General features: G+C 43.0%; 1 protein-coding gene across 2 annotated transcripts in view; it reads right to left on the bottom strand.

Moving 5' to 3' along the window:
* Nucleotides 1-569: 569 nt before the first annotated feature.
* Nucleotides 570-16,424, bottom strand: part of SNX13 (sorting nexin 13) — a 256,460-nt gene continuing 240,605 nt past the window's right edge. For both annotated transcript variants that reach the window (XM_082257983.1, XM_082257984.1), the window contains exons 23-26: nucleotides 6,201-6,346; nucleotides 5,940-6,008; nucleotides 4,194-4,306; nucleotides 570-984 (exon numbers count right to left, since the gene is read on the bottom strand). In XM_082257983.1, the coding sequence (XP_082114109.1) occupies nucleotides 737-984; nucleotides 4,194-4,306; nucleotides 5,940-6,008; nucleotides 6,201-6,346 (576 nt within the window). In that variant the 3' untranslated portion in view covers nucleotides 570-736. The remainder of the gene's footprint in view (nucleotides 985-4,193; nucleotides 4,307-5,939; nucleotides 6,009-6,200; nucleotides 6,347-16,424) is intronic.

The following is a 16,424-nucleotide window of genomic DNA, read 5'->3' as shown; positions in this document are numbered from 1 at the left end:
GGCAAAAGCATGATCAAAGAATAGCACCCATTTCATATCCAATCTGCAAAATAGCCTAACCAAGTCAAACAGAAATTGACAGACTGATTGTAAATGAAAAAGAAAAACCTAAAAATAAAAACGTACTAAAGATCTGAATGAACGGTATATAAGAAGTCTATTACAGTTTGCACTCGCTGTCCACTGACCATGTCTAAGTTCAGGGAATGCAGACAATGGCCTTTTCAACTAGTAAGTCCCTTTTCTTGCTTGATTACTTTTCACTGAATCTCCACCTGTCTGCTACACGGGAACAGTAATCCCACCCTAGCAAGCATTCACTCACACCACAATAGTGTTGCCCATTGCACAAATCTCTATTTACAACACCAACTTGTTTATCCTCCAGCATAGCAATTCATTTGTGCTTGAAGAATATGTAGAAAAATACAGTCTGGCACTTTTCCCTAATTACTAGAAACTTAAGCTCTCCCATCAAGCCGATTTTTTTATAAATCCGATTACCGCAGTCCTTTTTTTTCTGTGGGTTAAAACTTATTCCAACCAATGAATGCTTAAACAGTAAGAATGATTAGAGCTATGCAGCTTGTGGATGAATTGATAATCTACAGGACTCGATATGACTGGTGTGGAGACATCGTTTTCTAGCCCCAGAGAGTATCCCCAAAAAGCTGTTCAGCAATTCCAGGATAAAACGCTGCAGAGTCTTCAGGGCACAACTAGAAAGTTTGGAGTGTCACCTTTTCTGTAAGGCAGGTGCAAGAGAGGGTTGCTGTCTCTGTTTATATCGTCGTTTTCTTTCTGACCTGGAATGCAGTTTGATAAAAAGCTCTCTGAATTTACATTGTGAAAATAAGGTTTCCAGGAAGCCTTCCAAAAACACATATACAAGTCTTCTGTTTAGTTGGGTGTGCTGAAACATTTCAAAGACACGAAGAATGCCCTTCCGCGTTGTCTCTGCCCCAATGATGTGCTTCAGTTCATCTACAGGGAAAAAAAAAGGGGTTCTTTTACTGAACGCCAAGCTGCAGACAAACGGCAAAATGCTCAAATGATATACATGTGTTAGATCTGTTTCATCTGCACAGGATTTGTATTTCTGGCTTTCCAGTCCTGAACTTTACACACTTGCCATACTTTTGAGCCAGACTAGTGACCTGACTTTTCTCTGTCGTATTTAAACAAAGCTATGTCACTTCCCCAAGCTCAGCCTGTGATTGGACAGTGAAGAAGCAGCATTGTTTATTCCAATGCTCACACTACCCTCTCCGCCTGTCCGCGCATGTGCACTGCCGCACCTAACTGGCCCTTAGTATTACCCCCTCCCTCTCTGAGTGCTGCTCTACAGGGGGACCACAAGAGGCTCATACCAATTCAAATTCAGGTACTTACAGTAGATGCATTTAACAACAGGAGTATAAAACTGCATTTACTGTTCACCTTTAACATCGTTTTTTTGTGTTAAGCCTTTCCGCTGCATTTTTTTTAAATTGGTATATGGTAAAATTCCATGCTCGAAGCAAGGAGATGGAGCTTGGAACACAAGAGTCGAAATTGGTCAACTTTTGCCCCTAAGAAACTGAAGAAGCCAACGTGTGAATGAAACAACTAGAAGAGGAATATTCTTTTATAGTCCTATATAGTTTTGGATGGAGGGAAATTTTCAAGGAAATTTCAAATTAAAGTAAGGGCTCTTTCACACGGTCCGCCTCCGCAGGCGGATCCGTGTTGCTCAGCGGGGATCGATCCGCGATCCCCGCTGAGCCGGGCGGATGACAGCTCCGTCTCCGCTTGCAGAGCGGAGAGGGAGGTGTCTCAGCACCCGCTGCCCTCTATGGGGGATCGGAGGAGAGCGGACCGCTTGTCCGCTCTCATCAGATCCGCTCCGCTCCGATTACTGAACGGATGGAAAAATAGGGTTTCCATCCGTCCAGATTTCAGCACAGGATCGGATGCGGATGGCAGCGGGTGTCAGCGGAGGTGACCTCCGCTGACACCCGCTGCCCCATAGAGCTGCATGGAGGATCCGATCAGATCCGCCTAAAAAACTGACAGGCGGATCTGATCGGATCGCCCGTGTGAAAGAGCCCTAATTGTAAAGGATACCCTTGTAAATCAACCCAATCAGTTTCTTTTGTGAAATTCTGTATACACCAATGTTTTGCCTTTCATTTATATTTTAGAGTACACCCCTGACATTTTTGTAAATATTTTATTTTATTTTATCTTTTCATGTGACAGCACTGAAGAAATGACACTTTGCTACAATGTAAAGCAGTGAGTGTACAGCTTGTATAACAGTGTAAATTTTCTGTCCCCTCAAAATAACTCAACACAGCCATTAATGTCTAAACCACTGGCAACAAATGTGAGTACACCCCTAAATGAAATAGTCCAAATTGGGCACAATTAGCCATTTTCCCACTCCAGTCTCAGGTGTGTATGGGGAGCAGTTGTGTTAAATTTGGCGTTATCCCTCTCACTCTCTCATACCGGTCACTGGAAGTTCAATATGGCACCTCATGGCAAAGAACTCCCTGAGGATCTGAAAAAAAGATTTTTTACTCTACATAAAGATGGCATAGGCTATAAAAAGATTGCCAAGACGCTGAAACTGAGCTGCAGCGTGGTGGCCAAGACCATACAGTGGTTTAACAGGACAGGTTCAACTAAGAACAGGCCTCGCCATGGTCGACCAAAGAAGTTGAGTACACGTGCTTAGCGCGATATCCAGAGGTTGTCTTTGGGAAATAGACATATGAGTGCTGCCAGCATGGCTGCAGAGGTTGAAGGGGTGGGGGTCAGCCTGTTAGTGCTCAGACCATACACCGCACATTGCATCAAATTGGTCTGTATGGCTGTCGTCCCAGAAGGAAGCCTCTTCTAAAGATGATGCACAAGAAAGCTCACAAACAGTATTCTGAAGACAAGCAGACTAAAGGACATGGATTACTTGAACCATGCCCTGTGGTCTGATGAGACCAAGATAAACTTATTTGTTTTAGATGGTGTCAAGCCTGTGTGGTGGCAACAGGTGAGGAGCACAAAGACAAGTGTGTCTTGCCTACATTCAAGCATGGTGGCGTGTGTGTCATGGTCTGGGGCTGCATGAGTGCTTCAAGCACTGGGGAGTTACAGTTTATTGAGGGAACCATGCATGCCAACATGCACTGTGACATAGTGAAGCAGAGCATGATTCCCTCTCTTCGGAGATTGGACCGCAGGGCAGTATTCCCTATAACGACCCCAAACACACCTCCAAGATAACCACTGCCTTGGTAAAGAAGCTAAGGGTAAAGGTGATGGACTGGCCAAGCATGTCTTCAGACCTAAACGCTATTATTGAGCTTCTGTGGGGCATCCTCAAATGGAAGGTAGAGGAGCGCAAGGTCTCCAACATCAACCAGCTCTGTGATGTCGTCATGGAGGAGTGGAAGGGAACTCCAGTGGCAACCTGTGACACTCTGGTGAACTCAATGCCAAAGAGGGTTAAGGCAGTGCTGGAAAATATTAGTGGCCACACAAAATATTGACACTTTGGGCCCAATTTGGACATTATCACTTAGAGATGTACTCACTTTTGTTGCCAGCAGTTTAGACATTATTGGCTGTGTGTTGAGTTATTTTGAGGGGACTGAAAATTTACACGCTGTACACTCACTACTTTACATTGTAGCAAAGTTTCATTTCTTCAGTGTTGTCACATGAAAAGATATAATAAAATATTTACAAAAATGTGAGGGGTGTACTCACTTTTGTGAACTACTGATACCTTTTTCACCCTTTTTTATAAGTGACCGCATTCCCTCTTTTCTCAGCTGGATAAGAGCTGGGAGGGGAAGCAACAGCACACTGATCTTCTCAGTGAAAGTCTGAGCAGTGGGGGTGTCTGTATGCTCACTGGAGAACAGACTGAGTTCCCAGTATAGCTATAGAATGGACAACAATTTGTTCTCCTGCTTAGCGTAGTCAGTTTTTAATAAGAAAAGCAGAGGGACTGGCGGGGGCACCAGGGATTTCACACACAGAAAGCAATACAAAGAGAGCAGGATACTTTTTCATACAAGTACATTGCACAACAAGCACAAATCAGGAATATGAAATGTTGGGTTTACACTCTCTTTATACGTTTCTGGTCTAGAAAAATCATTTTTAAATGCTGTACCAAAAAGATAAAATTGTGGTCACTATACCTGGCATAATTTCCAGCAACTTTGTTTTTCCAGCCACTCTAGTGCGCATTCGTATACTGCGGTCTCGGCGGGTGGCTGTTTCTGCCAATATTCCATTCGGCCAAAAAGAGTCTCTGTAATCAGCAACCAGTTGATGAGTTTCAAATTATCATGCTACAGATACTGACAATGCAAAAGGTAACTGAAAGCTACAGCTGGTTTGGTTAATGGTTTTCTTTATATTTCCTGCTGGTAAACCTAATGAAATGTGTCTAAATTGAGCATTTTCAAGTGTACATTTATCATTATAAGCATGTGTAACATACAGTAAAAACTAGTTCAGAAACTTGCCACTTACTTGGAAAATATTGCCTCTGCCAAATTCTGCTCCCTATAATATAGAGTACTGAGCTAATGGTGGCAATGCAGAAGGTCAAAAGCTGGATGCAACATCTGAGCCATGGCTTGACGCAGACATCTGCTGTTTCTCCATTGGTTGCTTTGTTTTACATGGACTAAGTACAGGTGAATTTTAAGCACTTCAATGCATGCTGCATTTCTATATCACCTTTTGTGGCTATACCAGCCTCCGCATTCAGCCAACAGAGAAATTTGCGAACTCAGCTACTGATTTTGAATGAGAAGACCTGTCTCACAGTTGACGTCCAATTCAACCCAAAGGTGTGTCATAGAGTTGAGCTCAGGGTGCCGCCCAGGCCACTCTAAGTCCTCCACTCCGAACTTGACAAACAGTGTCTTTAAGTAACAGACTTTCAACACAGGGGCACAGTCATCCTGGAACAAAAAAGAGCCTTCCCCAAACTGCTGCCACATGGGTGGAAGCGCACAAATGTGCAGGTTCAGAACATTCACTAATGATAATGGGCTGTCTTAAGGTAATGTGTGTAATGTGCCTTTCTGCACACATGTGAACCCAGCCAAAAATGTCTTTGTATGGTATGCTGTATTAAAGAAATTGTGAACCCACATGCTTTTGTCTCAGCCCAGTGTAGGAAATGTCCATAACAATAAAAGTTGCAAGCACTGGGCTCTGTATGGCCTGGGCGGTGGTTGAACCAAGCTGTAGCACATCTCCCTGATGATACCATAAGTAAACACTTTCCTGGGGCAGGATTTTTTAATGGTATTGTCAGAGTGATGTGCTGCAACTTGGTTCCCCCCACCACCCAGACCATGCAGAGTGAGCCATAGACTTGGCTCTCTTTTTTTTATTTTACTAAAACAGACAGAACATGTGCAATGTGGTGGCCACTGCAGCCACAGAACAGGAAATCACTGGCAGCATTAACTGGTATTTTATTAAAAAATAAAATAGAGCAAACAAAATGAAAGGCACACATTGATAGGTAAATATATATTGAAGGCTATAGTGTGTTTATTTATTTTAGGTGTAATGCTGCTTTACCAGTGCTCTTCAGTAGAAACACCTGAACTCAGTAATTTGGAGTGGTGTGTACATACTTTTTGCCAAATGGCATAGTAGAGATGGTCAGGTTTTCACAAACTGTTGGTCATATATCACTACATTGCACATTAGGAAATGAGTAAATGGTAGCAGAGCATTTGCATGAGCTCCACCAATCAATGCACTGGAAGCAGATCTCAGTGGAAGAATGTTCTGAGCACCTAGATTGCTTTGTAACATAACCGTCTTTGATATTAGTCAAGCTAGAGTAAGGATTACAGAAGAGCATTTTCTCACACATTCCGCAACTACAGTTGTCATTTATTTTTCTTGTAATTTACCTGAAATGCTTCACATAGTCTGCTACTTGATCAGGAGATGTCATGGACTCCACGTGATCAACAATTTTTCTGAGACAAGAAAAAGAAAAAAGAAAAATAAGCTGCATAGGTTGCTTTACCATAAACAGCTGTGTAAAGCATGGTAAATTTTTATAGTGCTGATAATAAAAAAAAAAAGAGTATTTTTCATGGAACCTGTACAAGTCTAGTGAACTACATGATGAGGCAGAACACACATTAAACTCAAACAAAGCTATTTACCGATTAATTGTGTCTCCATATGTTGCCCTGATGAGCTGTTGAAGGAGACTGGTAATCTGTCTTCTTAACCACTGATTTCTTTCTTTCAGGTCAAAGACTTCATCCATGAGTAACAGCATCACTCGCAACGGAATATTGTCATCATCCTAACAAAGAAAAAGATTTATATGACATCTCTGTTTAACGCTCAACAGTGAAGCACGCCATTCGCTTAATCTCCTACACAAGACAAACTGCACATGGGAAAGTTGTGCTTTATGTTCTCTTTCAGCCGGACACCTTAAACTGGTTGAGGGAAAGAAAATTGCTAATTTCTGACTGTGTTGATGGGGGGGGGGGGGGGATACCTCCTGCTGTGCTATTGTATTCTGGCAGTGGGCAGTTTGCCAGCTGTCAGAATACAATGATCATTGCTGGCAGTGATTGCACAAAAAAATAAAAAACTGACACGCTGGTTGTACGGAAGTTGATCAAAGGATCGACTTTGGTACAACCAGCCTGCCCATAGACAGATCAAAATTCGGCCGGTTCCTGCTGAGTCAGCTGAACTTATCTTACTTACCATCTATGGCCAGCCTAGGTGTACTAAACCTTTCCTGTTTTTGTCAATAGAAGCAAGTGTTTACTGGCTCTATTAAGACCTGAACTCACAAAGTGAAGACTTGCTATCATATAGGGAATATATAGAAATGCAATGTGTGCCCAAGCAGTACTCTGGAACCTCCACCTTTTGTCTTGAATTCCTCCTGAATAAAAGCAGAGCAGTTCCTGTGCCCTTAACCCTATAGCTGTGTCTGCAGAGTGAGTTAATTCATCTAAAGGCCCATACGCACGATCCGAAAATCAGAAGTAAAATTTCGTCCGACGACCGATCTGCCGATTTTTGGATCGTTAGTATAGTTCTTTCGACAGCCGATTACGAATTTTCGAACGACAAAAACTGGATGTGCAGGCTATAAAATTTTTATCGTATGTGAACACAACGTCCGATTTTCGTTTAATTAGTACAGTTTTCGTCCGAAAAAAAATCGTAAGAGCAAGACAAGGCATGCTCAGAAATAAAAGAACACATACAAAACAATTCAACACATGACATCACTTCTGAAGTAGAATTCTGTCGTACAGGAATTTTCATATGAAAGTAACCACTTCACTTTCGAAATGAGACTAGCATGCAACAAAAAACGGACGAAAGATCATCCGATAATCTGATTGTGTGTACGAGGCTTAAGGCACTGTGGCCTCTGACTGCTAATATTTGGATTGAGATGTGGTGCCATCATTACTGTGTTCTCACTGTAGTGCAAGGATCTGACAGCTTCTGCTTATTTCACTTTGTGGATATGCGATTCCTGCAACTATCCTGCTACTTCTTGAACATTACCCCACCAGTCACCAGGGGAAAGCAAAGAACTGCCTCTACCAAGATGACTGCCTTCACACAGCCACATAGTGAAGTACAAGACATGGTAAAGGGGAAAAGAGCAGCTGCAGGGATAGACCTCAGGCAATGCAGGTGATTAGTCCTTTGCCCTTTATTTGCCTTTTGCTGGACAGTTTTAGTCCTCTTTAAATGAAAAGTACACTGGTTTGTATACATTTACTTTTTTTATTATGAATAGGTTTTATTTTTTTTAGACTACTATGAAATACCGCAAATATACAGTATATTTATTTTCTTTTCGTTCAACAGGTGGAGCTTCAGACTCTTTTTTTCCAGGTTCTCACAGCTTTCTTTAGCTCCTCGGTTAAAAAAAAAAAAAAAGGGATTTCTGACTTACCGTAAAATCCATTTCTCTGATGTTCATTGACAGACACAGCTCCTGATCTTCTTAAACTTTGGGCTATACTGCCCCCTACAGGAATAGGATACTAGGCAGAAAAAAAGTCTGGTTACGCCTATGGGTAGTCCCAGGGGGTATACTCCCCTCTCTTTGCTATAGGTATTCAGTACTGTTACAAGCAGTGTCAGAGAAAATACAACTCCACAGAGGGGTGGATGCTGTGTCAATGAACATCAGAGAAATGGATTTTACGGTAAGTCAAAAATCCCATTTTCTCTTTCGTTCATTGACGGACACAGCTCCTGATATTCTTAACCATTGGGACATCACAAAACAGTGTTAAAAATGAGGGGTGGGAACAGCAAAAAAATTTCCAAGGTTAAAAACAGTAGTCAACCAGGCAACAAGGGCTCAACTAAAACAACTGGAGACCACCTGAAAAAAAAAAACAATACACCCTTAAAGATAAAAATAGCAGTCTGCAAAACCTAGCGGCCAAAAGAGGCATCCGCAGATGCCAACACATCCACTTTACAGAACTTTGTGAAAGTGTGCACCGACGGACCAGGTGACTGCCTTGCAAACCTGCGTCATTGACGCCTGATGACAGAAGGCACTGAGCGCCCAATTAGAGTGCGCCTTGATAGGGAAAGGAGGAACCTGACCCCTAATGGAATAGGCCTGAATCCCCGTCTGTCTGATCCATCTGGAAATGATCGCAGAGGAAGTGGACAACCAAGAGGAAGTGTCCGAGACCCATCCGTAAGCATAAATAGTGAATCTGACTTCCTAAAAGACTCCATAGCTGCCAGGTATACCCTAATTGCCTGAACCACAACCTGGGCATGCAAGCCAATTTCCTTAGAATGTTTTGGCCTGGGACACAGGGAAGGCAACACAATGTCTTCATTCAAATGGAAATCAGAGACAACCTTAGGAAGGAATGATGGACAGGAGTGAAGAACCACCTTATCTCTGTAAACCACCAAGTAATTTGAACGACAGGATAACGCTGCCAGTCAACAGTGTCTTCATTCCCACCTCCTGAGACAGTGTAAACAGGTAGGCAGTATGGGGCCCCGTGATTTCTAACAGCAGCCCTGCCTGGGCCACATTGCAAGAAAAAGAATGGTATTGGGTCACCCATAATATTGATAGCTGATGAGCAGAAAGTTGGGCAGATCACAAGTTAACGATTACGGATATAGATAATGTACCCGAGGTAATTAAACTTAATTTCTTGTAATATTTTTTAATATAAAAGTAAAAGAGGGCAACATAAAACTAGTGGGTAGTGCGATATTTGACACATGAACACATAAATATATGGTTGGATTGATTTAGTAGCAATTCTCAAGGTGCTTAACAGATATTTTGGTTCTCGTTTTGCCCTTCCTGTGCTTCATCTTAGAAAATAGTCATTCACAAATCTAGGTGCTGCCGAAAAATGACATGAAAAATGAATAAGGCATAAGATATTTTTCTTTGGGAAAATAAAACTTATAAAAGTCCAGTAAAGCAACAGTGTCAAATTTGTCTTCAGCTGCATGTGTTTGGCAAGTGTAATTCCTTTTATACAAACACCCATCCAACCATACAGGAAAAAAAAAAAAAAAAAAATTTTAGGCACGTTTATGATTTTTTTGTTGGGCCGCATTTATAACCGTCTTGGCCCACAGGTTGAACACTCCTGCTTTATCCCCAATACATTTTTTTATCCATTTTTTTTTTTTATTTTTTTTATTGCAAGAATGCAACTGGCGATAAGAGTAGCCACATTTGGCCAATAAAACAAGAGATCAATAACCATGTACATTTTGTTAGTACAGCTTGGTGACGAGCTAGAAGTACGGGGTCCAGGGGTGAATGGTAAAAAGTACTTGGATGAATGGCGGTCAGTCCAGTAGTAAAGAGGTAGTGGAAGATGGGAGAGGCCTCAGTCAATCGATTACAAAACATATTATGAGTTAAGTGGAGGGTAAGACCTCAATGGGAAGGGCATTGATTAATAATCTAGTTTGGTTCACTAGGCGTATTGGAAAAATTGTACAATAGATTGTGGAGTAGCTAAGGTCAAGGTTTGAATATAGGATTGCTAAACCTCAAAGAAATTTTGGACACGCTAGTCCTTACTTAAAGTGGAGTTCCACCCATTTTAGTCACTTTAGATGTATGTAATCCCCTTTAAAACGACTTTTACCAATGGAAAGTTTTTTTTTTTTTGTTGCTAGTAAATACCTAATTTTCTGCTTTATTTATCCTCTTCTCACTTCCGGGTCCGGTCGGCGATTACGTCATTCGGCGATTCGCAGTGTGTGCTGGGATTTATCTCAGGGCATGAAATCTCGCATTATTACACAGGAGATGAGCTGTACTGTGTGTTCTGCCCCGCCTCCTCTCAGTGAGCTGTATGTATGTAGTGTATTGAGGCCATGCTCTGCCCGCCTCCTCTCAATGAGCGAGGACTGAAAGCATTATATCCTCACTGAGCTCACTGAGAGGAGGCGGGGCGGAGCACAGCCTCAATACACTACATACATACAGCTCACTGAGAGGAGGCGGGGCAGAGCACATAGTGCAGCTCATCTCCTGTGTAATAATGCGAGATTTCATGCCATCCCAGCACACACTGCGAATCGCCGAATGACGTAATCGCCGACCAGACCCGGAAGAGAGAAGAGGATAAATAAAGCAGAAAATCAGGTATTTACTAGCAAAAAAAAAAAAAAAAAAAACTTTCCATTGGTAAAAGTCGTTTTAAAGGGGATTACATACATCTATGTAATCCAATTTCTTTAAGGAAGCCTTCATCCATACCATGTGGAATCCCTTTATGAAGAATAGCCACAAGGGACATATTTGTTTGCTGCCTCTGGATATTTTGATACCTGGGATATTGATTACACCAAAAGGGCATCTTTATCCAGGTTTAAAAAAAAAAAAAATTAAATAAAATACATGCTCACCAGATTAGTAGCACATGGAGAAATTTACACATACAAATGTGCCAGACAGAGAACTTATTCATGCTGAATTAAGCAATCGCATTCATTCTCATGTTTAATAGGAGCCAGTTCACAACTGCCATCATTTAAAGTACCTCTAATTAACCCAAAATAAAGTTTAGCTGTTCTAGCAGGCCTTTCCTGACATTTTCTTCGTCGCATCCTACAGCAAAAGTCATGGTCTGCAGAGAGCTTCCAAAGCATCAGAGGGACATCAATGTTAAAAGGTATCAGTCAGGAGAAGGGTACAAAAGAATTTCCAAGGCATTGAAAATACCATGGAACACTGTGAACACAGTCATCATAAAGTGGAGAAAATATGGCACAACAGTGACATTACCAAGATCTAGACGCCCCTCCAAAATTGATGCAAAGACCAGAAGAAAACTGGTCAGGGAGGCTGCCAAGAGGCCTACAGCAACATTAACCACTTGACGTCTGCTCACATTGCTGCTACTGCAGCAATGTGGCTCGTTATCGTCCAGCGACGTAGACATACGTCGCTGGACTCCTCCCCCTGTAGTCGGCGCTCACGCGCCGCCGGAGGCGCGCTCCCGCTGTTTTCAGTCACAGCGGGAGTCGGGCCAGGGGAGGAGTCTTCCCCGATCGTCAGGGAATCGAGTGTGGAGATCCGCCCGCTTGTGTAAACAGAGCAGGCGGATCTCCTAAGTGACAGGCAGGGACAGATAGTATGGTTCAGCATAGCTGAACATGCGATCTGTCCCTGACTCACTCAGTCACCTCCCCCCACACACGTTAGTAAGCACCAGGCATACATTAACCCCTCCCTCTCCAATAAAATTAACCCCTTCCCTGTCAGTGTCATTTTTACAGTAACAGTGCAAATATATAGCACTGATTACTGCAGTAATGTCACTGGTACCCCCAAAAGTGTCAGTCAAGGGTCCGATCTGTCCGCCGCAATGTCTCAGTCCCGCAAAAAAAAAAAAAAAAAAAAAAACGCAGATCGTCGCCATTACTCGTTAAAAAAAAAAAACACCAAAAATGACAGACGTTAGTAAATGCAATAACTTTTGCGCAAACCAATCAAAATACGCTTATTGTGATTTTTTTTACTAAACATAGGTAGCAGAAAACAAATTGGCCAAAAATTAAAAAAAAAATTTATTTTTACATTTTTTTGGGGGGGAATTTCATATAAAAAAAAAATGTTAAAAATATTGTTATTTTTTCAAAATAAACGCTTTTTTTTGTTTATAGCGCAAAAAGTAAAAATCGCACAGGTGATCAAATACCACCAAAAGAAAGCTCTGTTTTCGTAAATTTCGTTTGGGTGCGGCGTTGCACGACCGCGCAATTGTCAGTTAAAGTCGCACAGTGTGGCCTGGACGTAAGACAGCAAAATCCTCCGGTGGTAAAGTGGTTAAAGGAGCTGCATGAATATCTGGCAAGTACTGACTGTGTGGTTACATGTGACAACAATCCCCCGTATTCTTCATATGTCTGGGCTATGGGGTAGAGTGGCAAGACAGAAGCATTTTCTTATGAAGAAAAACATCCAAGCCCGGCTACATTTTGCAAAAACACATCTGAAGTCTCCCAAAAGCATGTGGAAAAATGTGTTATGGTCTGATAAAAACCAAGGTTAAACTTTTTGGCCATAATTCCAGAAGATATTATGTTTGGTGCAAAAACAACACTGCACATCACCAAAAGAACGTCATACCCACAGTGAAGTATGGTGGTGGCAGCATCATGCTTTGGGGCAGTTTTTCTTCAGCTGGAAAAGGGGCCTTAGTCAAAGTTAAGGGAGTTCAGAACAGTTCCAAAAAACAGTCGATTTTGGCACAAAACCTTCAGGCTTCTGTATAAAGCTGAACATGAAGAGGAACTTCATCTTTCGACCCAAAGCTTACATCCAAATCAACAAAGGAATGGCTTCACATAGTTACATAGTTAGTGAGGTTGAAAAAAGACATCAGTCCATCCAGTTTAACCTATGATGTGTGTGTGTGTTTGCGGTTAACCGTACATTGTATACCCCTGTATGTTGTGGTCTTTAACCACTTGCCTACAGTGCACTTTCGCCCCCTTCCTGCCCAGACTGATTTTCAGCTTTTAGCGCTCTCACACTTTAAATGACAATTACTCAGTCATGCAACACTGTACCCATAAAAAATTTGTGTCCTTTTTTTCACACAAATAGAGCTTTCTTTTGATGGTATTTAATCACTACTGGGTTTTTTATTTTTTGTGCTATAAATAAAAAAAGACTGAAAATATTGTGAAAAAACACATTTTTCTTTGTTTCTGTCATAAAATTTAGCAAATGAGTAATTCTTCTTCACAAATTTTGTCCAAAATTTATACTGCTACTTATCTTTGGTAAAAATAACCCAAATAAGTGTATATTATTTGGTCTTTGTGAAAGTTATAGAGTCCACAAGTTATGGTGCTATTCATTGAAAATTGATCACACTTGATCACACCTGATGTACTGAAGGCCTATCTCATTTCTTGAGACACTAAAAAGTCAGGAAAGTACAAATACCCCCCAAATGACCCCTTTTTGGAAAGTAGACATTCCAAGGTATTTAATAAGGGGCATGGTGAGTTTTTTGAAGTTGTAATTTTTTCCCACAACTCTTTGCAAAATGAACATTTTTTATTTTTTTTAATTTTTTTTACAAATTGACGTATTAACAGGTTATTTCTCTCACACAGCATTTGTATACTTGCAACTACACCCCAAAACACATTCTACTACTCCTCCTGAGTATGGCGATACCACATGTGTAAGACTTTTTCATAGCCTGGCCACATACAGAGGCCTAACATCCAAGTAGCACCGTCCGGCATTCTAGGAGCACAAATTACACATATCATTTTCCTGACAACCTATCGCACTTTTGAAGGCCCTGGAGCACCAGGACAATGGAAACCCCCATAAAATGACCCCATTTTGGAAAGCAAACAGCCCGACGTATAATTTTTGAGGCATAATGAGTCTTTTGAACTTGTCAATTTTTTCCACAAGTTTTTGGAAACTGTGGAAAGAAAATGAAAACACATTTTTTTTACACAAAGCTGTCCATTTATGCAATATTTCTAACACATAGCATGTACATAGAAAAAATTGCACCCCAAAATACATTCTGCTATTCCTCCTGAGTATGGCGATACCACATGTGTAACACTTTTACATAGCCTAGCCACATACAGACGGGACCGGATAGTTTTCCCCGCTGCCGGCGGGTCCGGTAAGCTGAGAAAACGTCTGGGACGCGGCGGGAGGGGGGGCACCTCTTCCCCTGCACCGTAAGGGTAATTTCGCGGCGAATCCGCCACTGGGACCACCCTTATCTGAAAGCCGACCGCCTGCCGTTTCAAAAAATACCGGGGTTATGGCAGCTATCTGCTGCCATAACCCCAGTATTTAGCTTTTAATGGCCGACGCATATAGTCGTTAGGCGGTCAGTAAGTGATTGCATGTATATGGCAAACAGGTGACGATGACTGATGGGGTGACAGGTGACGATGACTGATGGGGTGACAGGTGACGATGACTGATGGGGTGACAGGTGACGATGACTGATGGGGTGACAGGTGACGATGATTGATGAGGTGACAGGTGACGATGATTGATGAGGTGACAAGTGATGATGATTGATGGGGTGACAGATGACAATCACTGACGGGGTGACAAGTGACGATGATTGATGGGGTGACAAGTGACGATCACTGATGGGGTGACAAGTGACGATGACTGATGGGGTGACAAGTGACGGTGATTGATGGGGTGACAAGTGACGGGCGATGGTCACTGATGGGTGACAGGTGACGGGCGATGGTGCACGGCGGTACTGATGGCAGTCTCTGGTGACCGGTGAACTTTAGGCTATGTCCACATGTGAGCGTAGCGATCATGGGCAGAATCACTGCGATTCCGCCCACGATCCAGAAATCATTGCAAATGGCGGGACGCCTGTGCGTTGCCCGTGATTTGCAATAGCACCCCATACGCTGTGCGATGTTGCTGCGATTTCCACCTGCCGAATCGCGGTAACATCACGCAAACAACGCATGACGCCCCAAAGAAGCTCTTGTACCTTTTTTGGGCGTCATGCGATGTTTGTGCGCGATGTTACCGCGATTCGGCAGGTGGAAATCGCAGCAACATCGCACAGCGTTTGGGGTGCTATTGCAAATCACAGGCAACGCACAGGCGTCCCGCAATTTGCAATGATTTCCGGATCGCGGGCAGAATCGCGGTGATTCTGCCTGCGATCGCTACGCTCAAATGTGAACGTAGCCTTATGGGTGTCAATTTCTGGGCACTGATGAGGTGACTCTTGGGTGACAGGTGACATTGGGGGGGGGGGGGGCTAAGGACTGTGTGGGGACATTTTATTTTTGTGATTTTTACTTTTTTACAGGTACACAGAGCAGTAACTCACTGTTTCTAGCTCTGCTCCCCTCATACTGGAAACTGTATGAGGGGAGCAGAGCTAGTAACAGTGAGTTACTGCTCTTTGTTTACATTTTGTGATCGGCTGTGAATGGATTCACAGCCGATCACTTAGTAAACAGTCACTGTGTCACAGTGCCACCGACATGACCGCGCTGCGCGCTCCCGATCGAGCATGCGCGGTCATCTCCAGGGCGCCTCCATTGTGATCGGCTGTGTCATTGGAACACAGCCGATCACGTGGGAAACAGCCACGCCCATTGGCTGTTTCCCCCCTGCCGGTGACGGGGGGTGTCCCGGGGACACCCCGACACCGGCAGTGCAGGGCGGCGTGCACGCGATCGCACGCCTGCCCTGCTATTCTGGGATCACGTCATATGACGTCTTCCCAGAATAATGGTCGCACCGCTCCGCCGTCCGCGGGCGGCAAGTGGTTAAGGTGCCCATCTAATAGTTTTTTGAAACTATCGATGCTCCCTGCTGATACGACTGTTTGCAGAAGGGAATTCCACATCCTTACTGCTCTCACAGTGAAGAACCCCCTGCGTATTTTAAGGTTAAACTGCCTTTCCTCTAGTTTTAGTGAGTGGCCACGTGTCTTATTGTATTCCCTTTCTCTGAATAGGTTTTTCCATATGCTAGGGTCGCCAGTACAGTATTTGTACATTGATATCATATCCCCCCTCAATCGTCTCTTCTCCAGAGAGAATAAGTTCAGTGCTTGTAGTCTTTCCTCATAGCCGATGCCCTCCATTCCCCTAATTATTTTTGTTGCCCTTCTCTGGACTTTCTCCAGTTCCAGCACATCCTTCCTGAGGACCAGAAGAAGATTAAAGTTTTGGAATGGCCCAGCCAGAGCCCGGACCTAAATCTGACTGAAAATCTGTGGGGTGATCGGAAGAGGGCTGTGCACAGGAGATGCTCTAGCAATCTCACAGATTTGGAGAGATTTTGCGAACAAGAGTGGGCAAATATCGCCAAGTCAAGATGTGCAATGCTGATAGAC

This window comes from Pelophylax lessonae, assembly GCF_965119305.1.
Source record: "Pelophylax lessonae genome assembly, chromosome: 5".
Taxonomy (NCBI): domain Eukaryota; kingdom Metazoa; phylum Chordata; class Amphibia; order Anura; family Ranidae; genus Pelophylax; species Pelophylax lessonae.
The sequence above is the reverse complement of the archived record's forward strand: the minus strand, read 5'-3'. Positions and strand labels throughout refer to the sequence as shown.